Source organism: Zonotrichia albicollis, chromosome 19 (genome assembly GCF_047830755.1).
Source record: "Zonotrichia albicollis isolate bZonAlb1 chromosome 19, bZonAlb1.hap1, whole genome shotgun sequence".
Taxonomy (NCBI): Eukaryota; Metazoa; Chordata; class Aves; order Passeriformes; family Passerellidae; genus Zonotrichia; species Zonotrichia albicollis.
Genome location: NC_133837.1, coordinates 5836510 through 5860224, shown reverse-complemented (window position 1 = coordinate 5860224; position 23715 = coordinate 5836510). Strand labels below are relative to the sequence as shown.

The following is a 23715-nucleotide window of genomic DNA, read 5'->3' as shown; positions in this document are numbered from 1 at the left end:
CCACCTGGGGCAATGGCTGGGGGCTGTTTTTGGGGTCCGTAGCTCTCTGTCAGCAGCGATAAGTGAGGTGTGAGCCTGCACAAACCTTTTGCTCGGTTCGCAGCCTTGAATGAGCCCCGGACGAGCGGGTTTGGAGAGGAAAGAGGCGTTTTCACGGGTCACTGATGCACTTTGAACTAGAGCCGGCAGAGCAGCGCTGACCTGAGCTGCTCCAGCAGTCAAGGGCTGAATCAAATCCATGGGGTGCGCCGGGCTGGGGGCGTGAAATTCCATCTCGTGCCTTTGCTGCTGCGGCTGGGAGAGCCGGGATTCGCAGGGCGGGGAGCTGGCAGGGCCGAGCCCCGGGGATGCTTTGCGTGCCGCGGGGGTAAAGGTGCAGCCGCGGGGGAGGCTGAGCCCCGCTCTTCCCCTGCACACTTGGAACAGCCCTCAGCGGTGTGCGAGAGGCTGCCAAAGGTGTGCGTGAGGCTGGCAAAGCCCCTCGGCCGCAGCCACGCTCGGATGCGGGGGCTCCGTGCGCGTCCCCGCCGCTGCCGAAGGATCGCGGCACCCCCGGGAGCGCGCACCGCACCCGGCCCTGCTCCCATGTCCCAGCCCGGAGCGACGGCATGAAGAAATCCTCGTATTCAGGTGAGCTCTCGCCTGTCTTTGTGTCTGTACTGGGGAAAGGAAAAGGTTAAAAAACCCCCAGGTACGAGGTGCACCATCCGTCCTGGCTGTTTCACTGTGTGTAAACCAGTGGAAAAGGCTCAAAAAGCAAAGCAAAGGCAGAGCCTGGCACTGGGGACACGGACTTTGTTATCGGAAGGCGCCTGTGCCAGCACGGGTGACATCCAGCACCGGGCGGCAGCGTGACATGGGAACAGGAATTGAATTGTGTGTGACACTGCCTGCACTGGGAGTTTCCAAACAGGCTGGAAGTACCCATCAATTGTCCAATTTATGGGATCCCCTCATGATGGGGGGATCTATTCTCCCTTCTCCCCCTTTGCCAGCTTTGCCCTGTGGGGTGAGGGCATTGTGCTCTCACCTCTCCCTTTGTGTCTGTACTGGGAAAAGGAAAAGGTTAAACCCCCCTCAGGTACGAGCTGCACCATCTGTCCTGGCTGTTTTACTGTGTATAAATGAGTGGAAAAGGCTCAAAAAGCAAAGCAAAGGGAGCGGGGTGGCTTGTTCCAGGCAGAGCCCGACACTGGGCACACGGACTTTGTTATCAGAAGGCACCTGTGCCAGCTCGGGTGACATCCAGCGCCGAGTGGCAGTGACATGGGAACAGGGCTGTGTGTGACACTGCCTGCTCTGGGAGCAGGAATTGTGTGTTACACTGCCTGCCCAGGGCGTTTGCAAATGGGCTGGAAGAGCCTGTCAATTGTCCGATTAATGGGATCCCCTCATGTTGGGAGTCTCTATTCTCCCCCTCCTGGCTTTGCCCTGTGGGGTGAGGGCATTGTGCTCTCGCCTCTCCCTTTGTGTCTGTACTGGGAAAAGGAAAAGGTGAAAACCCCCTCAGGCACGAGGTGCACCATCCGTCCTGGCTGTTTCACTGTGTATAAACCAGTGGAAAAGGCTCAAAAAGCAAAGCAAAGGCAGAGCCTGGCACTGGGGACACGGACTTTGTTATCGGAAAGCACCTGTGCCAGCTCGGGTGACATCCAGCACCGGGCAGCAGTGACATGGGAACAGGGCTGTGTGTGACACTGCTTGCCCTGGGCATTTCCAAACCGGCTGGAAGTACCATCAACTGTCCAATTTTTGGGATGCCCTCATGCTGGGGGACTCTTCTCTATTCTCCCTTCTCCCCCTCCTGGTTTTGCCAGGCTTGCCCTGTGTGGTGAGGTCATTGTGCATTCTGCTCCTTCCTCCCCGCTCACACAGGGTGTGCAGCCATGCCTGGTGTTGTTCCTCTGAATTCCCCATGAAACCCTGTCCCAGGAGGATCCTGGTGCACCTCAGAGTGGACAAGTCTCCTGTGAGAGGTGCCCTGCTCACCCCACACAGCTCAGGTGGCTCTGGCAGCTCCTCCAGCTGCTGGACTTTGCTCTGCAGCTGATTTCTGCCCTGCTTCAGGCACCAGCCTGTGGTTATGCTCTGCAAGCCAAGTTCTGCCCTGGTTTCACCCTGGCCACTGTGGGGATGTGGTGTCATCAGGCCAGCATCCTCCTAACGCCCCAACTGATTCATGAAAATCCTTTCCTTAAGAATTTTTCCTCCTGAGAAGCTGACGGGCCTCAGAAACAAAATGTAAACATTGATTATCTGCTGCTGTGGAATGCAACAGGGGGATCTGTGATTGGTCTCATGTGGTTGTTTCTAATTCATGGCCAATCACAGTCAGCTGGCTTGGACAGAGAGTCTGGGACAGCTGCCTTAGTTATTATTCTTTCCTACATTATTCTATTCTTAGCTGGCCTTCTGATGAAACATTTTCTTCTATTCTTTTAGTATAGTTTTAATGTAATATATATCATAAAATAATAAATCAAGCCTTCTGAAACATGGAGTCAGATCTTCGTTTCTTCCCTCAGCCTGAGACCCCTGTGAACACCATCACACCAATGATCACTTGTTTTGGGGAATTTCCCTGGGAATTCAGATTGTTTCTCCAAGACATGGATGTGCAGGGTGCTGCAGGGCCTCTGGGCTCTCTGCTGTCTGTCAGGGGAACTGGGGATGTGACAAAGTCACTTCTCAGCTGCAAAAGCTGATGCTGACAGCCTCTGGCAGGCTGGAAATGCAGTGCCTGGTTGAGAAACTCCTGAAAATGATGGCAAAGGAAAAAAAATGAACATCTAAACACCTTTTGAAGCAAGGTACTTGTTATGTCTGGCCTGATTTGTCCCTCTCTGGCATACTTTGGATCTCTTTTGTGGTCTGGGTCCCCCTGAACCTTGTTTGAGCCTCCAGCTCCATCCTCCTCCATGAGCAGTGCTCTCCTGTTGGGCTGTGCCCTGCCCCAGGCAAGATTTACCTTCCCTAAAGCACTTTAAGGGCAACCCCAGCCCATCTGCTGTGACTTCTGAGCACACACCACGTATGAAGAGTTTACTTTGGTGTGCCTCAGCTCCTGGGAGCAGAGAGGCTCAGTGAGACCTTTGTGCCATGGCCATGGCATGTGGCTCATCCTGGCACTACTTTTGTTCCTGGAGCTCCTGCCAGCAGCAGCAGGAGGAGGGGAGAGCGTGAAACAGGGATTTTACACTGCAATAACTTCTACTGAAGCCAGCTCTTACATGTGTGCCTTGGGGATGTCTGTTATTTCAGTTGCTGAAGGCAAACTTGCCCTGGAATTCTACTTTTTAAGGATTTTTTGTTTCTCACTCTCCATTACTCAAGCCCAATTGCATAGGCCAAAGAAGCAATAGGCAGGATTTGTGATAAATGACATGATGATTTTTAGGTATTCATTAGGATGGTTTCAGTTTCAGGTTTATGTGAGATGCTGGCACTCGCTAAAATAAGGATCACCAGAATTACAGCACCACCAGAATTATTCACAGTAGTTATGTGTCACCCACCCTCACCTGAGCTGCAGACTCCTAATTTATTGTTTAGGCACTTAGGGAGAAATAACTCTTCATATATGAGCTAAAACTATAGGAAAAATTACAGGAAGAACAGTGGGAGCAGTGACTCCATCACTGAAGGAGGATTTTCCCATATTGTGACTCGTAAAATGATTCCCTATAAAACATGGGAAACAGAATATAAATCAAATTGGATTTGCTGCTGCTGTCTAGAGAATTTGTGGCTGTCTCATCCCTGGAAATGCTCCAGCCAGGCTGGATGGGGCTCTGAGCAACCTGGTCTTGGGTAAGGTGTCCCATGGCAGGGACTGCAATGAGATCATCTGTAAGGTCCATTTCACCCCAAACCATCCTGTGATCCCATCTCAGAAGCTCTGGGGATCAGCTCTATCCTTTGATAGTTAGTTTGGAGTGTGCAGGGTCCCCTCCTGCCCAGCCCCATCCTGACCCTGGAGGTGCCTCCTGCACCTGTGGGCAGGTAAAGGTGTGGTTGGTTTGTGCCCCACCAAAGGTTTGTGCTCCAGGACATCCAGGGAGGGAAGAAAAGCACAGGAGCTTGTCTCTGTCATTTTTGGAGAAAAGAAAAATCCCTTTGCTGGTATTTCTTCTCCTGGGAAGCTGAGAAGCCTCAGAGAAGAATGAAGACAATAATTATCTGATTGCTTCTCCTGTGTTTTGCTGCTTTGGAATGTGGTCTGGAGATTGTTTATCCAACAGGTGCTTGTTTAATTGGTTTCATGTGAATTGTTTTTACTTAATGACCAATCACAGCCATCTGTGTCGGGAGTCTGGAAGCAGTCATGAGTTTTCATGATCGTTCTTGTTAAGCCTTCTGTCTGTATCCTTTCTCTATTCTTTAGTTTGGTGAAGCATAATATAATATAATATAATATAATATAATATAATATAATATAATATAATATAATATAATATAATATAATATAATATAATATAATATAATATAATATAATATAATATAATATAATATAATATAATATAATATAATAAATATAATATAATATAATATAATATAATATAATATAATAATCATTATATAATAATTATAATATAATAATCAATTAGCCTTCTAAGAACAGAGTCAGATTCTCAATTCTTCCTTTGTCCCCTGCAAATATCACAAGTGCAGCTGTGTCAGCACACGGACAAGTGTCACAGCAAGTCCTCATCCTGCACAGTGAGGGAGTTCTGGCCCTGCACAGACCCAAAATAATCCTCAAGGGCTGTCACTGGCCAAGCTCTGTGTGCTGGGGAGGCCCCGGTCCATATCTGGCTGTAGCTGGTCTGAAATGGGCTGGAAAATCTGAAATTGGGTCTTTTTCAGGCTGATACAGAGAGAGACCTGGTGTGGTTCCCTCCAAGGCTCTTAACACCCTGCCATAAAAGCTGCTGGGTGGGGCAGGGGTGACCTGGTGTCTGCAGAGCCCATTGTTTGCTGCTGAACCCGACCCCTCTCCTGTCACTGAGCTGGCACTGTCTGTGTCTGAGCTGGGGAAAAATGAAAAGACTTGTTAGACCTGATTTTTTGTATTTTTTTCCCTCTGGTTCGCTGGCCAAGCTGCAATATCAAGGAAAAAATACTGCTTGGATCCAACAAAAACATTCATTTAATTTTAGATTGTCATTTGGAACAGAAATTCAAAATAATTTGTTTGGAAATACATTTGAAAACAAAAGCCATTGTTGTTCAGCTCAAACTCTCAGCCAGCTCTTCCTCCCCAAAACTTGCATTGCTGAGCCAGGGGGATGTGAAAGGGGAAAACAGGGTGAGGAGAGAGTTTTGGAGCCCATGGCAATGCCAGGGTGGAGTGATTCCCCACCTGTGGGGTGTTCCTGGTGCGGGTTTGTGGTACTGTTACCTTGAAACAGCAGGAAGGAAAATCCCCAGGACTGCAAAATGAACTTGGTTTTTGATAATCCCAGAACAGCAGGAGGCTCCTGCACAGACAAAGGGCTTGGCATTATTTTCAGGATGCTGAAAAAGCTCTGCAGGTTGGCTGGGTCAGCTGCCAGGAATGATCTGCATCATTCAGACCCACGTGAAAGCTGCTTGGTACCAACATCCACAGCTCCCCATCCTTGCTTTCAGCCCCACAACAAACAAAATGCTGTTCCTGCATGGCAAACCCTTGCTCTTTTTTTGACAACCACATCTCCAACTTGTCCATACTCATCTCTCACATTTTTGAACCAGTGAGGAGCTAACATTCACAACAATCACACATTTCTCTGATGGGTTTTCACCCCCAACTCCCTTAATTTATTTATTGTTTTTAACCTCTTGATCCATCACAGTGTGCTGTTCCCTGCTCTGCCACTTCCCCGTTGCTGCACGCATGCAGGACAGTGATTCTGATGTTCCCACTGGCTGGTGCCCTGGGATTGTTGTTTGAGCTGTAACAACATTTAAAGGTGCTCAGAGAGAGCAGCTACCTTTGTCCAGAGTGCTGGGGCATCCAGGGAAAATGCTTCCCACCCCACATCCCTGAGCTTCCCCTCATATTCCTGTCAGAACAGGGCAGTGCTGCTCCCTGTCAAAACTCAAGAAATTCCTCTGGCTGCCCTAGAAAACTCGAGCCCCTGCCCAGGGGGCACAGAGCCCAAGACCCCTGTGCCTTTGATTTAGCCCTTGGAAAAAACAACTACCAACATTATATGAAGAATTACAAGCCATGAAAGTTTAAGTAGAATGATAGTGAATTTATCACAAAGTGAAAAATTGATTTTTAGAGTTTTTAGAATGGGGATTCAGGGGGGCAAGATGGAAGAATCTGGGTGTGTCCAGCCTTTCTCCTTCTTCTTCTTGGCCTCCATCTTCTGCTGTGATGTTGGCACTTTTGGATTGGTTTAGAGTAGAAGCTCACTGTCTAACACAGGTGATAGGTATTGGGAAGTAATTCTGAATATTGTACACATCGTTTTTAGTATAAAAAACGATGTGTACATATATAACATACAGTGTTATATACATGTGTACATATATAACACTGCCCCAGGGGCAGGCACAGTGCCTCTGACTGTCTTGCTGAATGGACCTCAGCAAGTCAGGAGAAAGAATTTTATAGATAAGGAACAATAAACAACCTTGAGAACAAGAATAGAAGAGTTCTGTCTCCTCCTTCAACCCCCAGGCTGGGAAAAAAGACTTTTTAACACATCCTGGGGTCACTGGGAGCAGCAAAAGTCCTGAGAGCTCCCAAACCAACACTGTGACTAAGAGGCTCAGGTCTGCACTGTGCAGTTAATACCTTAAACAATGAACCATTCTTCTGATTGCTTTTAAAAAGAAAAAGCTGTATTCTTCAGAGAATTAAATTTCTAATCCTCCTGTCCTCTCCTGTGGTAGGGAAGCCTGTAATTTTCCTGAGTGTTACAGATTGTTGTAGCCTCTGCTGGATGAAAGCACCTTGATCTCTGGACAGAGTGTTCTGCAGGGCCTCACAGAGGGGTTTTGTGGCTTAGCAGATATCAGGAGCTGTTGATGGCACTTGGCATCAGTCCTGGCAGACTTTCCTCAGCCCTTCCTTGCTGCAAAACCCGAGGTGGGACCGTGAGAAGTCCAATCAAAAGGCACAATTGTTTTATTTTATTCCTGTGCTGACAGAATATATTGCCAGAGATGTAGATGCAATGTGCCATCACATGTTTCTGGTGGCTTGTGATGATTGATGGAGCCTTGTTAATGAAAAACCTTCCTGTGGCAGCATTGTGCTGTGCCGGGGTGGCCAGATCAGGGCTGTGATGGGTTTGGTTGGGTGTTTGCTGTTTCTGGGATTGGTGGCATGTGTGGGCAGGGGTAGAGCTTTGCTCCAGGTAGGAAAAACATCCCAACATCTGTTAGAAAACAGTTTGGAGAAACAAGGAAATCCAGCCTGGGGAGAAAGACAAATAACAAACCACAACATGCAGACATTTGCAGAACACAATGAAAGCTCCTGTGGGGCCCATTGGGGGGATTTCTGTTCCCCCAAAACACCCATCCTGTTCTGTGACCACCTGGGCTGGGCAGGGAGAAGTGGTGTGTGATGGTGTTCGCAGGGGTCTGAGGATGAGGGAAGAGACGAGGATCTGACTCCATGTTTCAGAAGGCTGATTTATTATTTTATTATATATATTATATTAAAACTGTACTAAAAGAATAGAAGAAGAGGTTTCATCAGAAGGCTGGCTCAGAATAGAATAATATAGGAAAGAATGATAACAAAGGTTTGTTGCTCATAGAGTCCGAGCCAGCTGGGCTGTGATTGGCCATTAATTAGAAACAACCACATGAGACCAATCCCAGATGCACCTGTTGCATTCCACAGCAGCAGATAACCATTGTTTGCATTTTGTTTCTGAGGCCTCTCAGCTTCTCAGGAGGAAAAATCCTAAGGAAAGGATTTTTCATAAATGATGTCTGTGACACCGGTGAACCTCTCATCAATGGGGAGTGACAACAGAGCCTGGGAAAGGAAAGGGTTTGTCCAGTGCTGTGACACTTGTGAGAGCAGTGACTGTGCTGGGCAGGAAGGGGAGCCATGGGGTCTCGGGTTTTGGTTGTTAATTACTGCCCCGAGATGTGCAGGATGTCTCTGCTTCAGCCTGCACAGCTGAAGAACGAGTCTGGACTCTTCACTTTTCGGTCTTGAGGTTGTTTCTTAATTCGTATCTATAAAATTTTCTTTCTGCCCAGCTGGGATCTGCTCAGCAGGGCAGCCACAGGCACTCTGTGTTGTCCTTTTATACTACAAACTACCTATAACATATTTACACTAAATTCCCAATACCTATCACCTGTGTTAGACAGTGCACTTCTACTCTAAACCAATCCCAAAGTGCCAACATCACTGCAGAAAATGGAGAACAAGAAGAAGAAGAAGAAGAAGAAAGGTTGGACACGCCCTGATTCCTCCATCTTGTCCCCATAACCCCCATACCAAAATCCTAAAATCTACATTTTCACCTTGTGATAATTTTATTATTACACTATTCAAACCTCTGTGACTTTCAGGTGCTCATACAAAGCTGGTAACTTGCTCCAGGGGTCAAAATCAAATCCCCAGGTGCTCTGGGCTGTGTGCCAGGGTCTCTGAGCCCCTTGGTGGGGTCCCAGCAACTCTGGACACCCAGAGGGATGCACTGAGTTCTGACACTTGGGAAGTTCTTGCCTGCGTTTCAGCATTGATCACTGCACTGCACATTCTGAAGCAGGGTATCACTCATTTCCATGGCCTGAACTTCTCATTTCAGCTTCAAATCTGATGGCCAGAGCATGTCACTGTCCCCTCCATTTCCCTCAAACACTGTGCTGCCTTCATTGCTCCCTGGTCAAGCAGATGGAAGTTAAACTGGAGGGATGATTGCAAGTTGGAACTAGCAGCAAAAGGGTTTTTTTCCCTTCCCTTTGTCCATGCCAGATGAGTATTATTTACAGGAAACACTTTGTACAGCTTCAAGATTTGTTTAGAGAAGGAGTGTAGGGGAGGAGACAGCTAAAGGCAGAATGGAAATTAAAAAAGGTCACAGTAATGCTCCAGAAAATCCATAATTTCCTGGAGTGGGAGTGCTGCTATTCTGGGTGTGCTGAGGGACAAACTGCCTCCCTTTGGGACAGGCTTGGCCTCATGGGGCTGAGCCCAGAGCAGCTGCTGGGGACAGAGGGTCCCTGACACTGCCTGTTCCCTCAGCTCATCCAGAGTCACGTCCCTGGTGGCCCTGCCAGGGAATCTGGGAACACTCCGGGAGCAGCCCCCGGGGCACGTTTGCTCCAGCCCTGATGTTATCCCGGGAAATGGGGATTGCCTGCAGCTCTGTGTGGCGGGGACAGTAAACAAAGGAACAGGATGAGATCCCTGAGCCCTGCGGGGTGACTCAGTGCTGGGCTGTGAGTGCCTGGGCACGTACAGAGAGGAGAACAGGCCTTGGAGCAGGACAAGTCAGGACAGGGGAGGTGGCAGGGGGTTGGTGCAGGCTCTGGAGGCTCTGTTTTGCCTGAAGAAAAGGCTGAAAAAGAGCAAAAGTCACCCACCCTACTTGGTGGAAGCCTTCAGCCTGGCCAGGTTGAGATGGGGGCCACCAGCACCTTCAGCAAAGGTCACCAAGTCACCCTTTGCTCTCTGCATTTTCACTTCCATCATTCTCCAAGATGACTTTCAAACTTAAAAAGCAAAATCAGTAGGAATGAGGATAGAACGAGGATGGAACATTTTTTTGCCAGCATGGAATTGAATTTGAACATTGCAGTTGATGATGTCACCAGTCCAATCCTAATTCTCCTCATCCTCTTTGCTTTGACTTTCAATTAACTTTCAAACTTAAAAGCAACATCTAGGTACATTTTAATCAGTAGGAACAAGAATGGAACATAGTTCTCTGAAAGCATGGAATTCAATTTGAAGCATTGCAGTTGATGATGTCACCAGTCCGAGCCTAATTCTCCTCGTCCTCTTTGCTTTGGGGAAGGTTTTCAAGCTCACTGATTTTCAATGTTCCAGTGATAGAAGTCACATGTGCTGCAGTGTCCTTATCTGAGGTCAGATGTTAGAAATCCTTAAATCCAGACCTTTCTGATGTGTGCTTGCAGCCCACTGTGCCTCATGCAGGGCTTTTTCCCCTCTAGTGTTCTGCCTTCACGTGTTTCAGAGCATGTTTTATAAAACTGGAGATAATGCTGGGAAATGTGAGTTTGACTTGTGCCCAAACTCTCTCAGAACCACTACACCATGGGGTTTTTTACTTGTTTTTTTTTAATTTATTGATTTATTTTTGTTAGCAGGTAAGCTGTGGCTCTCAGAGCTGTTATCCACTGAAGGACTGCCATTACTGCAGCTAATTACCCTCTGACATTCATTCCCATTCGGCTCCATCTGCATCTGTGAACACTTTCCCAAACTGCTGTTTGACAAGTGAGATGCCCCAGTTGTGGAGCCCCACATCTGAGGGCTGGGGAAGGCTCTTGGTGCTGTGGCTTGGGTGGTCTCCTCATCCTGCTTGGCAGCTGCAAGAGGCTCTGAGTTATTTCCCCTGTTGGTTTTTTGTCAGATAAACCTCCCAGCAGTGATGGGAGATTCTCTGACAGCTGATTCCTGCAGTCAGTGCTGGGAGCAATGAGTTAATCTGGGCAAGGATGAGCTTGATCCATCTGGGGAGGTTTCAGAGCTTCCTCTGCTGTGCATGGTCCTTCATGGAGCAGCCACTGTCCAGGAAATCATCACCATGATTTAAATACATCTCTTTTAAAGTGCATGTGGAAGGGAGGAGGTGTCTGTGGCTGTGTTTTGTGTGTTTGGTTTTGTTTTTAGAGCCTTGTGCTTGAGCTGTGATGGAGAGGGAATAGTAAAAAGATGTTTCATAATGTGTGTGGATTAATGTTCAGATCTTACTGAGCCTTTCATCTCCTTTGGGCCCTGAATACAAATATGGGAATGGAGATGAGGCAGAAAAGGCTCCCATGGCAATGTGCTGGGTGCTGATTACTTTATTTACTATTTACTATTTAATGCAGGGGTGGCATTAAACCCTTTTAGAGGCTGCACCTCTTCCTTGGTGGATGGTTTTGACAGAAGTTGTAACACAGGAGAAATATCTGGAAGATCGGTACAGGGCACAGTCACACAGCTCCTGCTGAGCCAGGAGCAAACCCTGACTTTAGTCTAGGGTTAAATATAAATAAATTGATAGAAATTTATTTTATAGCTAAAATATAAGCTATAAAATAAGCAGTGTCCTCATTCCTAACCCTATGGCAGGATTTGTGTGTCCAGAGGGTGGGAAAGGATAAAGGATTTGCACAGGACAACCCAGGGAGGTGGCAGGGGGGTGTTGCAGGGAGTTAAGGAGGCTGGAGGTTCTGTTTTTCCTGCAGGAAAGGCTGAAGAATGGCAAGGGTCACCCACGTCACCCAGCCTGGCTGGTGGGAGCCCTCAGCCTGGCCAGGTCTGTGCGGGCAGAGCTTTCCCCAGGTGCCCAGCTGGAGCTGTGGCTTTTCTCCTCCCTCCTCACCCCCTCTCTGTGCTGCCTGGGGGTGCCCAAACAGGCCCTGCTCTCCCCAGGGCTGCTCACCCTCTCCTGCTTCCCACCTGGAGCTGCCCTTGTTTGGATTCCTGGGCGAGCAGGGGGTGCCAGGGTGGGTTTGTTTGTGCTTCTCTCTGAGCAAACACACACACAGGTGGCAGGTGGCACCTTGTCCCCTTGCAGAGGGCTTGGGGATCCACAGCAGAGCCCTGCCTTGTGCACACAGCCTGCAGGAGCTGCAGCCCTGCTGGCACAGGATGTGCTCATTGACATCCTCATCAGGGGCATCACAGGGGCAGGTACAGCTCTCTGCACTCTGGGGACAAGTGACAGCACTCCAGGAAATCATTGGAGCTGAGGGAGGGTGTTGGGGAAGATGAAACGGGAAAGCCTTATCAATATGATTGCCTGGCAAAAGATTTTGAGAATATGGAAACTATAAGCTAGATTGAAATGAAAGCAAGCTTTGAGATCCCTCAGTTACTGAACAACTGGAAAACAATGGTGTGGCCAGCTGAAGGTGATCCCCTTTTGATGGAACAACACCCTCTGCTTGCAGACAGGCCCAAGGGTCAGAGCAGACCCTACAGCTTGGCAGAAGGGCCCAAAGAGGAGTTTTTAGGGTTTAAAATGTAACACAGTATGGTAATATAATGATTCTTATAGGCTGTATGTAAATGCTGTAGGATTTGTATATTGTACTAGATTGGTTAGTGAGAATCAAAATATTCAACACAGAAGATTTATGGTATTGTAACGGGAACCTTGATCTCTTACCCCTTTTACTCTCTTGTGTTTTGCTCTCTTACTGTTTTACTCTCTCATCCTCTCATCCTCTCTCCCCCTCTCTTCTCTCGGGCCTGCTCTGAGCTGTGGCTGGCAGCTCCCAGCAGGGCCCTGCACCCAGGCCCTTTGCAATGAACCCCAAGTTCCAGTCCTGGCTGCAGAGATCTCGTCTCCATCTGTCCTGACTGTCCTACCTCCGTCACTCCTACATGAGGGCAGGTTTAGGTTGGATATGAGGAACAGTTTTTCACCCAGAGGGTGGCTGAGCACTGAACAGGCTCCTCAGGGAGGAGGTCACAGCACTGAGCCTGTCTGAGCTCAAGGAGCATTTGGACAATGCTCTCAGGGACATGGTGGGATTCTTGGGGTGTCCTGTGCAGGGCCAGGACTGAGGTATCAGTACCTGCCTCTGTCATGCCCCTCATGAGGATGTTAATGACCACAGTTAGGTCTCCCCTCAGCCTCCTCTCTTTCTTTGGTTGTTGTCTTTTTCCAGAGCATTTGCATTAATTTGAATTCTAATAATCTCCAACATTTCATCCTCACTTGAGATTGTCATCATCTTTACTGACCTCTCTTCCCATTTCTGGTGGGAAATGGATGGTGGATCCTTAGGTCAAAACACAGCTGGGAGGTCAGACTTTGGATTAAAAGCTGCCTTGACACAGCCCCTAAGAACACCCTGGATGCATCCAAGCCCTGTTACCTATAGATTATGTGCAAAATAAGACTAGAAACCAAGCAGAGACCTCTGCTTTGGGGGCTTTACAGCCTCCTCTGCTTTTCAAATCATGTCATCATAATCTCTGCAAGATTCATCACTGCTTCAGCTGCAGGGGATTTTTAATTTCACTTTCTCATGGAATAAACTGATGGTGACAGATGCCCAGGAGCCCTGGAGGTCAGTGCTTTGTTTAGACACAGGGAATTTAGGGACTGAAGGGTGACAGTGGCCCCTGGAGAGGGATGTGGATGCCACCTTCCCATGGAGCATGGGTTTGTGTGGCAGTGACATTCTCTGTGCCTGTAAACCTGGGCAGAGCCTACAGAGGGGCTTTGGGTTCCTCCAGGCCATCAACTAAATATAAACGGATAAATAGATAAATATTTATATATATATAAATATAAATGGATAAATAGAAGTGGATAAATGTGGCTTTTGCCTGGGAAACAGAGGAACATTTTGTCTCAATTGGTTTGTGTGGTCACCCTGGAGCATCATCAGGTGCCCTGGGCCCTGCTCCTTGCCAGGTGATGCAGATAACCCAAGTGCTTCCTATTCTGGCAGCTCATTCAGACATTGATCTCAGAGCTGAGGGAGATGATTTCCTCTATTACTGAGGACTGAGGCCTGGAAAAAAACAAGGTGGAATTTAATTTTGCCTGAGTTGAGCCATCTCAATGCATCTCTGAATCAGAGCTGGTCCCTGCAGCCTCTCTCCAGCAGATGATTCACCCTATTCTTTCTGCTGGAACCCTGGTCACTGGGAATTTCAGACTTTCTGTGCTGACAGGCACTGACCCCCAAGAGAACACTGCATTGACCTGAGGCTGTGGAGAAGCTTCCAAAATGGAATGACAGAACTGGGATTGTGGGTGTGGAGTTTGAATAGAAGTGTGTGATATCACAGGAAGGAAAACTTGGAGTTTAAGGGTTTAGAATATATTAAAATATACATAAAGCAAGATGGAAGTTTTAGGGCAGAGGCTGGTCCTTCTCCTTCTCCTTCTCCTTCTCCTTCTCCTTCTCCTTCTCCTTCTCCTTCTCCTTCTCCTTCTCCTTCTCCTTCTCCTTCTCCTTCTCCTTCTCCTTCTCCTTCTCCTTCTCCTTCTCCTTCTCCTTCTCCTTCTCCTTCTCCTCCACGGGTTTGGGTGGTTTTGTGTAATTGGATAAAAAAGTCACCATTGTGGGCCACAGGTGGTTGGTTATTGGGTTAAAAGTAAAAATAATTGAGGTGTCATTTCTAAATTGGACAGTTTATCCTTAAAAGGCCTTGTAGAGAGAGAGATGGGGCTCCATTTTTAGTTTGTTAGAGTGAAGTGCTGCAGAACTCATGGTTTGTGAGACTGTGACATAGATAAGAACTAACAAACATCTAAGTCCAAACAAGAAATTCCATCTTGTGCATTTAATCCTGACCATGGCAAAAACAGAACCAAATATTCCACATCTTCCCCCTCCACCTGGGGCTGGAGGTGACTCAATGCTGCAGAGCCCAGCTCCTGGTGCCTGTGGCTTCCAGGTCCTGCTGGGGTGAGGAGCCAAACCCTCTGGAGATCTCAGGTTGTGATCCCATCCTTCCTTCAGGCACTAAATCTCAGGTTATGATCCCATCCTTCCTTCAGGCACTAAATCTCAGGTTATGATCCCATCCTTCCTTCAGGCACTAAAGCAGGAGGCTGAAGGAAGGATCAAACCTGTGGTGGTTCCTTGGTGTGGCAGCAGCATCCCCTGCAGCTGGGGCTGCTGCCCTGGCCTGCTCAGGGCACAGCTGGCTGAGGAGCAGCTGGGCCATGCTAAGGACAGGCACTGTCATGTATGTGATGTCTCAGACATGGCAAATGCTCTTGTCTGGCTCTGAGACTGCTCACAGAGAGGTGCTTCAGTTGAGAGGAAGAGGGCTGCCAACAGGAAGCTGGATAAGGCAACAGAGAAACATTTTCTGCTCATGATCTCAGCCTGTGGAGATAAGGCTGGAATTCTAACACCCCCCAGAGCGTCCTGCCTGGGCCCTGTGTCAGTCCTGCAGCTGGGGAGGGGAGCGAGGTCCCTGCCTGGGCGATGCTCCTGCCAGAGGTACCAAAGGTGGTTTGGGCTGGAGGGATGTGGCAGTGCCATGGATACCCTGTGGACAGGAGGTGCTGGAGTGCCCAGGCTGCAGGAGATGCTGTTTGGGAAAGGTCAGCTCCTGTAATGAACTCTGACCACCGTGTTGGGGCCACCAGAAGTGACCTGAGCCTCCAGACAGGGAAGGAGCTCCCAGGTGTGGCTGGCAGCAGGCTGTGCATGCCCCAGGGCATTGTGTGGTTCACTCCTTATGGAACAAGGTGCCTGTTCAGGAGCTCCACCTGATGTCTCAGGTTTTAGCTTTTATATTTTTCATATTCTGTGCTGCTTTAGTGTGTGGGTCTGAGCTTCATATCAGGGGATGGTGAGCTCTGTGCACAGAGCAGGGAGACAAAACAATTCCTGCTCCAGCTGGGCACCAAGGACAAATGATCCAAATCTCAGCCCCAAGAGCACAAACAACGTGGGCTGGAGAGAGAAAAACAAGGATGGGACTGGATGGGCTAAAGCTGGAATTGGACAATGAACTGCAAGATGCAAATGGAGCAGAACTGATCACAGTGAGAGACTCTGTGTGCATTTTGGGGCCATTTTGGTTCATCTTGGGTGCAGCCCTGGCTGGGCTCTTGTGCTGCCCATTGATGAGATCCTTTTAATAAATCCCTACTTTATTCTTTAGCTCTGTCCAGCCCCTGCTCTAGGTCAGGTTTCACAGGACATCACACCCTCTGGAATCCCTGCTTGGCGCAGCACGGGGGCTCGGCAGTGCCAGGGTCAGTGCACTGGGGTTTGGGTCACTCAGGAGTGGCAGCCAGTGCCTTTTTTGTGGCCAGGATTTGCATAGTGGAGACTGAACATCTGGATTGTTGGGGTGAGTGACTGGGGGGGGTTCTGGATGGGGCCCAGGGCTCCACTGCCAGCTCCGTTACACCGAGCGCGCCACGTCCCACGGACAATGCTGTCTTTCACCAGACCCACAGAATGGGCTTTGTGCCTCCTGTGTGAGCCCTCTTTCTCTCCAGAAATGCTTCCTCAGAGGCTGCAGGCAGTGCTCCATGACTTGGGATGGTTTTCACCTGTGCCAGGAGTGATTTCACACTGCCTTTTGCCAGGCTGGGCTGGTTGGTGGTGCCAGGTGCTTTGTTCTTCCCTAGCTGGCAGCTGGAGAAGCCCATGAGGAGAAGGAGTTGCTTTGGGACCTCTTGGTACCTGGAGAGAGGTGTGTGTAATCATGGAGTAGCATCAAAAAGTGATTTTTATATCTGGGCTTTATTTAAATGAACCCATTGCAAATTTTCCAGCTGCTCTGCTCTAGAACACGGCTTGGCAGAAAGGGAGGTGCTGGATCTAGAATTATTTTATTCCTAGAATCAAAAAATATTCTGAGGTGGGACACACAATGTTCATCAAGTCCAACTCCTGGCCCTGCACAGGACAGCCCCAAAATCCCCCCTTGTGCCTGAGAGCATTGTCCAAACTCTTCTTGAGCTCTGGCTGGGTTGAGGCCATGACCATGCCCTGGGGAGTCTGGTTGTGCCCCACCACCCTCTGGATGAAAAATCTTTTCCTAATACCCAACCTATCCCTCCCCTGTCACAGTTTTTGCTGTTTCCTTGAGTCCTCTCACTGGTCACCGGAGATAAAAGATCAGTGCCTGCCCCTTGTCCCTTAAAGATTTTAAGGAACAAACCAACAGCATATTGGCACTTACATATTGATTCCACATCTTGTTTTTAAATGAAATTACTGCTTCTGTGCTGGGGATCTCTGATGGATTCTATTCCATGGGGACTTCTGAGAACCTTTCATTCATTAAATGCCTTGAAATTTATAGAGAGAGTCTGGAGGGCAGAAGGGGAGCACACAAGAAATTTAATCTTGGAGTTGACTGGCCCCTCACAGGCAGAGCTCTCTCTTCCATCTCCAAATCAGAAAAACCAACCATGGTCCCAAAAGCAGCTTCACGAGTGGCTTGAGGGTCATCCTGTAAGATCCAGATGGAATTGTACTGCAGTTTGTAAAGGCACTTCTGCAAACTCCAGTGAAAGCTGATCTGCAGCATTAGGCACTCAAATATGTCCCAAGTTTGGCTGAAGTTCTCTTCCAACTTCCCTGCTGGGCCATTATTAAATATAATTGCAAGATACAAGGAAAAACACCAAAGAATGTTATTAGTTTATGAGGCTGGGTTGCCTTGGCTACTTCTGAGGTAGAATTAATAGGAGAAAACCCTCAATTGTATGAGGCCAGGGCTTCATTGTAGTCTCAAATTGTAATTTCCCTTCTCTCCAGTTTAAGGACAGCGGACATTATCTCAGGAATCTATAGATAGTGTCTGAGTCATTCTTTAAAGTACAGCTAAAATGTAAAAACATTAAATAACATATCCCTGCAGCTCCTCTGACCAGGGGAAGTGTTTGACACCTCATTTTACGGGCAGGGGAGAGTATGTGGAGGAGGGAAATTACGTGCAGAGAGTCATGTTGGAGTCCTGATGGTGGCTGAGCAGTTCTGACTCCTCTGCTTGCAGCTGGCTTTGCCCCATGGCTGAGCTGGTCCTGCCACCTCAGCATCTGATCATAGGAGCAGAGAATCAAGATGTGACTGGGCTTGGGGACAAAGATAAATGTACATTTATGATGTCCCAAAGGACAAACTGCCATTCTGAGCTCAGTTTTTTTGTGCACGGAGCTGCTGAACCTCAGTTGGGAGTTTGGGCTTTCTGACTTTCAGGCAATTCTGTGCAGCATCAGAGCAGCCCAGGGGCATCACCCTGTGAGCTGTGTGGTGCTCAGGGTGTGTTCAGGCTGCTGCTGCACTGGGGCTGCTCAGGTGGGAGGGCTCTGGCAGTGTTTGCAGCCTGAAGCATATTTAGAAGGTATTTATCTGTGTGGAGGGAAAAGTGGCCATTGTCTGCTTGATTTGGTACTCCTCCAAGGTAGCCTGTTCTCAGTGGAGTGGCCAGGCAGTTTGTGGATCTTGACCCTGAATTTTCATCTGAGTTTCTGTCTAGGAAGGGATTTGGTGACCATGGGCCCTTGGCTGCTCCTTTCCCTGGTGCTGGTTCCTTCACTTCTCGGGTTGCTGTTGATAATTGCTGCCCCAAGATGTGCAGGATGTCTCTGCTTTCGCCCGCGCAACTGAAGAACGAGTCTGGACTCTTCACTTTTCGGTCTTGAGGTTGTTTATTAACTCTTATCTATAAAATTTTCTTTCTGCCCAGCCGAGATCTGCTCAGCAGGGCAGCCACAGGCACTCTGTGTTGTCCTTTTATACTACAAACTACGTATAACATATTTACACTTAATTACCAATACCTATCACCTGAGTTAGACAGTGCACTTCTACTCTAAACCAATCCCAAAGTGCCAACATCACTGCAGAAAATGGAGAACAAGAAGAAGAAAGAACAAGGACTAGACACGCCCTGATTCCTCCATCTTGTCCCCATAATTCCCATACCAAAAATCCTAAAATCTACATTTTCACCCCGTGAATATCTTATTATTACACCATTCAAACCTGTGTGACTTTCACATCTCCATATAAAGCTGGCAACTCGCTGCAAGGATCAAAGTCAAGCCACCAGGTGTTCCGGGCAGCATACCAGGGTCTCTGAGCCCCTTGATGGGGTCCTGGCAACTCTGGACACCCAGAGGGATGTGCTGAGTTCCCACATTCACCCAGGTGTCACCTGGCTGCAGTGGAGAACCTCTCATGGGGCAGGAAGTAAAAGGACACTTTGGAGTGAAATCGGGACTTGCAGCTAAGGAAAATCCCAGGCTGAGCTTTTCCCTCTGCAGAGTCGGATCCTGCTCTCAGCCCCAAAGGCTGCCCTGCTTCTCCTGCAGCTCTCCCTGGGGCTGGGTGTTCCCAGGTGTCTGGGGCTGCTCTGGGTGTCCTGACCCCGTGGGTCACCCAGGCTCAGCAGAGCCCTGAACCCCTGCCCTTTGTGGCCTGCTGCCCTTCAGCCACTGAGCTGCTGCCTCTTTGTTCTGGGCTTGTCTCCTTTGCACGTCCCCACCCCTCTCTGGGAAAAATCAACATTTGCCTTGCAGAGCCTGGCCAACAGAAGGGGTCTGTATTCCATCCCCATGGCAGCCCCGGACCTGCAGGGCTCCCTTGATAAATCCAGCAGTGTTTGTTGCCAGGGGGACCCTCTGAAACACAATTTTGGGAGTTTTGTGTGTGTGAAACGAGCAGGCAAGCTGTGAGCAACCACTGGGGCTGAGAATAAAAATGTGATTGCATTGAGGTTAGAAGAAGATGGCAAGAAATTGATTTTAACTCTAAGTAAGGATGACTTTTACATTTTATTTTGTTTTTATCTTGTTTTTAAGTCATCTAATGATGACTTTTAAATTTTATTTTGTTTTTAACGTGAAGTACCACGTTGCTGCTTTGTGTGCTGGCGCTGCACATGGTGCAGGAGCAGACCAGAGGGGCAGGCACTGGGCTGGGGGGTTTGCAGCAGGACTTTGCAGCATTGCAGGCCTGGGGGAGTGGGGAGCAGAGCTGTGGGGTGGCTCAGGAGTATTTGATCCATATGGAAATACCACACTGGAGTTTTAAAATTCCTTTCCCCTCCTTCAAATCTGCCCGTGGTTTTCTCCAGCTCATCCATGGCCACTGCCAGATGAACCTGAGGGAGTGAGGTGAGGGAAGCTGTGAATGTTGGGGGGTTTTGGAGGGTGAAGGATAAGCACTGATTATTTGTTTTTCCCTTGTTTCCATAGTGCTCTGAGTTCTGAGCCTCATCCCTTGTCCACTCAGGCTCTGGGGGACACTTGTGTTATTAATGTTAATTAACCAACACATTTCTAGCTTGCAGGAGCTCTTGTGGCAGCTGGTTAATGTAAGAGTTTGATGATTAAAGTGAGAGTTATTTCCTTCTTTAGCAAGGCTGCAGCTTGGATGGGTTCAGATGCTTTCCCTCCTTCCCTCCTCTGCTGGGATGCTGCAGGTTCTGCAAATGGGAACAGGTCCAAGCTGCTCTTGCCATGACTTTAAAAGCTCAAAACCCCCTCATTTAGTGAAAATGCCACGAGGTACCTGTTAATTGAGTTCTAGTTCTTGGGCCCTGCTTTTCTCTCTTGGATTTTGTCAGATAAGGATTGTGAGCAAGAGAGGAGTGTGGTGAAGACAGAAAAAGTTTAGAGGAACAAGATCTCTCTGGAAATCTGGTCAGCATCAGCAGTGAACTTGTTTAGCATCAGCAGTGAACTCCAGGCAGTGAACTTGGAGGGATTTTAGACTTGGTGGTGGTTACCAGCTCCATCCCCATCCAGCAGAGCTTCAGGAGAGCCGTTTTCATTCCCACACAAACCATTTTCCCTTTCCTCCTGCTGCTGAGTAAAAGCATCCCCTGAGCCAGCAGAGCTGACAGCACATATAAAAGACCCATTTTTGCAGTCTCTTTCCAATTTGTGTGGACATTGGTGGTGTGAATATTCATCTGCACAAGTCATCTGCTGTGGTGACGTGGCACCTTCACCACTGCCCGGATTACTGGAACTCTCCAACCAGAAGGATCACAGATGATGACTAACACACTTTATTTTCTATGAAAAACTGCTTGTGCTAATTTTTTTTTAGTGCTTTCATGATTGTCCAGCCTATCTCTGAATGAGTATCAGCTGTGAGGAATTTGTGGTCAGTAAAGAACAGATGATCAGGAGGGGTGGTGAAATGATCTTGTTATTTCTATGAAGTGAATATCTGAGGACTGAGCTTACTCACCTCAGAATAAACTCATGGGGAGAAGGGGGAGTCTCTGTATTGTTTGAAGGCCATTTTAGCTCTTGAACAACTTGCCAAAGCACTTGAAATCACTCCAATGTTTAAGTCTTGACACTGAAATTGGATTTCTCCAGAAAGCCAAGACTTACTTTAAGCACGAGCTTGAATCCACTCTGACCAGACTGAAGTGTGTGCTCTGGGGTTTGTGGGTCAGCCAAGGCAATTTTCTGGCCTTAAGCTTTATGGATGCAAAAATTGATTTCCTGAGAATTACTGCAATTTAATTTGAGTTAACAATTTGAATCGCAGCCTACATTTGAGCCAAGGTTCAATTGCTGTGTCCCCTGTCACCTGGTTCTTCTACCTGACAGCTACCTTGCTGTGGCCAGAGCACTTCTGGCCCTGGGGAGCCTTTCTGACCCTGCAAAAACTGAGGCCTGAGTTCTTGCTGCCTCTTATCATCAGCACAAGCTTTTGGAACATTTTTTTAGTGTTAGAATGCTTTTGGCACCTGCTGAAGTAGAGTGTTGTGGTAGGAATAGATGCATCTTGCTAATGCCAGTTTTCCTGTGGTTTCCATTTGAGGGTGGCTTCCTTCAGGGTGGTTTTGACTCAGGCTGGGTTCTTTTTGAGTGTGAACTCATGGCTCTGTGTGCTGGTGAGGAGGGTTGTGGGGCTCCAGCTCCCATGGGTGGTGTTTTAGGCTGTCTGTGCTCAGCCTTGGACCTGGACACAGCTTGTTGGTACATCTAGGCTGTGTTGGAGAAGGTAGTGGAGCAGTTCTGAGTCTGCAATCAATGCCCTTTGGCCACAGCATCCATCCCTCCAGCATCCCTCCCTCCATAATCCTTCCCTCCATCCTAGTAGCATCCCTCCCTCCATCTCCCTCCGTCCCTCCTGCATCCCTCCCTCCATCTCTCCAGCATCCCCACCCCACCAGCATCTCTCCATCCTGGTGAAATCTCACTTTACTGCCAGAGATATTTGATCCAGAATGAAACCATGCACTAGGGTTGAAGGTTTTTTCTTTTATTTTTCTAGCTGTGCTCAGCTCCTTTGTAAAGAGTTTCTGTTACACAGAATCTGGAAAAGTGTCTTTTATTCTTCAGTGCATGTTTCTGATTAGTATTGGAAATGAACGTGAATTTTTTCCTCTTATTTTTTTTTCCAAACTGTATTCCTTTTGAGGTTAATGTTGCAAGTGGATTTCAAGCTAATGGAAGAGAAGCTGTAATTGTGTGGTTCGCTGGACTCAGAGACATAGAGATTCTTCTTCCTTTGCTGATTTGCACCCAGATGTCCTTCCCTTGCAGCCCCCTGTGTCCCAGCTGTCTGCAGTGACCCTCCATGTGCAGGCTGTGACTCCAGAGATGTCCTGTGTCAGCATTGCAGCTCTGCAGCATTGGAGGAGCCATGGAGGATCAACCCATGGGTGGGATTTCCTCCTGTCAACAGCTCCAGGTCTTCTGCAGTCACTCTTTTTTATGCCTGGAGGATTTAGAGCCTGTCTGGGTGAGTGTCTGTCAGTGAAGGTAATTCCCTGCCCACTCTCTGGATGGAACCATGCCATGGGTACAATGAGAGGGACTGCACACCCTGAGAGGTCTGGGAGTGTTGAGATGGATCTGCACAATGGACAAAGAGTGGAGAGCCCTGTCCCAGCAGTGTGCACTGGTACCTGGGCAAGGCAGTGACACCCTTGCTGTCCCCCATGTGCTCCTGGGTGACACAGGAGGGATGGCAGAGGGCAGGATGGGCTGGAGCAGGTGGGGCTGGGTGTGTGCAGTGCACAGGGCTGCAGGTCCTGCCTTGGGGGGAGTCAGCCCTGCCAGCCTGTGCTCTAAACTGTCGCAGACATCTTTTTATGAAAAATCTTTTTTTAGGATTTTTCTTCCTGAGAAGCTGAGAGGCTTTAGGAACAAAATGTAAACAATAATTATCTGCTGCTGTGGAATGCAACAGGTGCATCTGTGATTGGTCTCATGTGGTTGTTTCTAATTAATGGCCAATCACAGTCAGCTGGCTTGGACAGAGATTTGGAGACAGCTGCTTTTATTATCATTCTTTTTTTTTTTTTTCTATTCTTAGCTTAGCTAGCTTTTTGATGAAACTTTTTTCCCCTATTTTTTTAGTATAGTTTTAATGTAATATATATCATAAAATAATAAATTAAGCTTTCTGGAACATGGAGTCAAATCTTTGTTTCTTCTCTCAATCTAAGACCCCTGTGAACACCGTCTCACTAAACCTGCTGTTGGTGTGTGGGTGTTGTGACCCCTCAGAAGGGTTGTTCTGCTGAGGAGCCCCTGTTGGAACCCAGAATATCCCTCTGGGTATCCAGAGTTGCTGGGCCCCTGCCGGGGGGCTCAGAGACCCTGAAAAACAGCCCAGAACACCTGTGGGTTTGATTATGACCCGTGGAGCAAATTACCAGCTTTGTATGAGGACCTGAAAGTCACAGAAGTTTAAATTATGTAATAATAAAATTATCACAGGATGAAAAGGTAGATTTTGGGATTTTTAGAACGGGGGTTTTGCGGACAAGATGGATGGATCTGGGCGTGTCCAGTCCTTCTTCTTCTTGGCCTCCATCTTCTGCTGTGATGGTGGCACTTTTGGATTGGTTTAGAATAGAAGTTCACTGTCTAATATAGGTGACAGGTATTGGAAAGTAATTGTAAATATGTTGTACATAGTTTGTAGTATAAAAAGACAACACTGCCCTGAGGGTGGTCAGAGTGCCTGTGGCTGCCCTGCTGAGTGGACCTCGGCTGGGCAGGGAGAAAAATTTTATAGATAAGAATTAATAAACAACTTTAAGAATGAAAACTGAAGAACTCCAGCTCGTTCTTCGGACACATGGGC

At 48.1% G+C, this 23715-nt stretch overlaps 1 protein-coding gene across 1 annotated transcript in view; it reads left to right on the top strand.

Moving 5' to 3' along the window:
• Positions 1-399: 399 nt before the first annotated feature.
• SEPTIN9 (septin 9) overlaps positions 400-23715 on the top strand; it is a 149821-nt gene continuing 126505 nt past the window's right edge. Inside the window, exon 1 of the mRNA XM_074555273.1 lies at positions 400-630. Coding sequence (XP_074411374.1) covers positions 609-630 — 22 coding nt within the window. The 5' untranslated portion in view covers positions 400-608. The remainder of the gene's footprint in view (positions 631-23715) is intronic.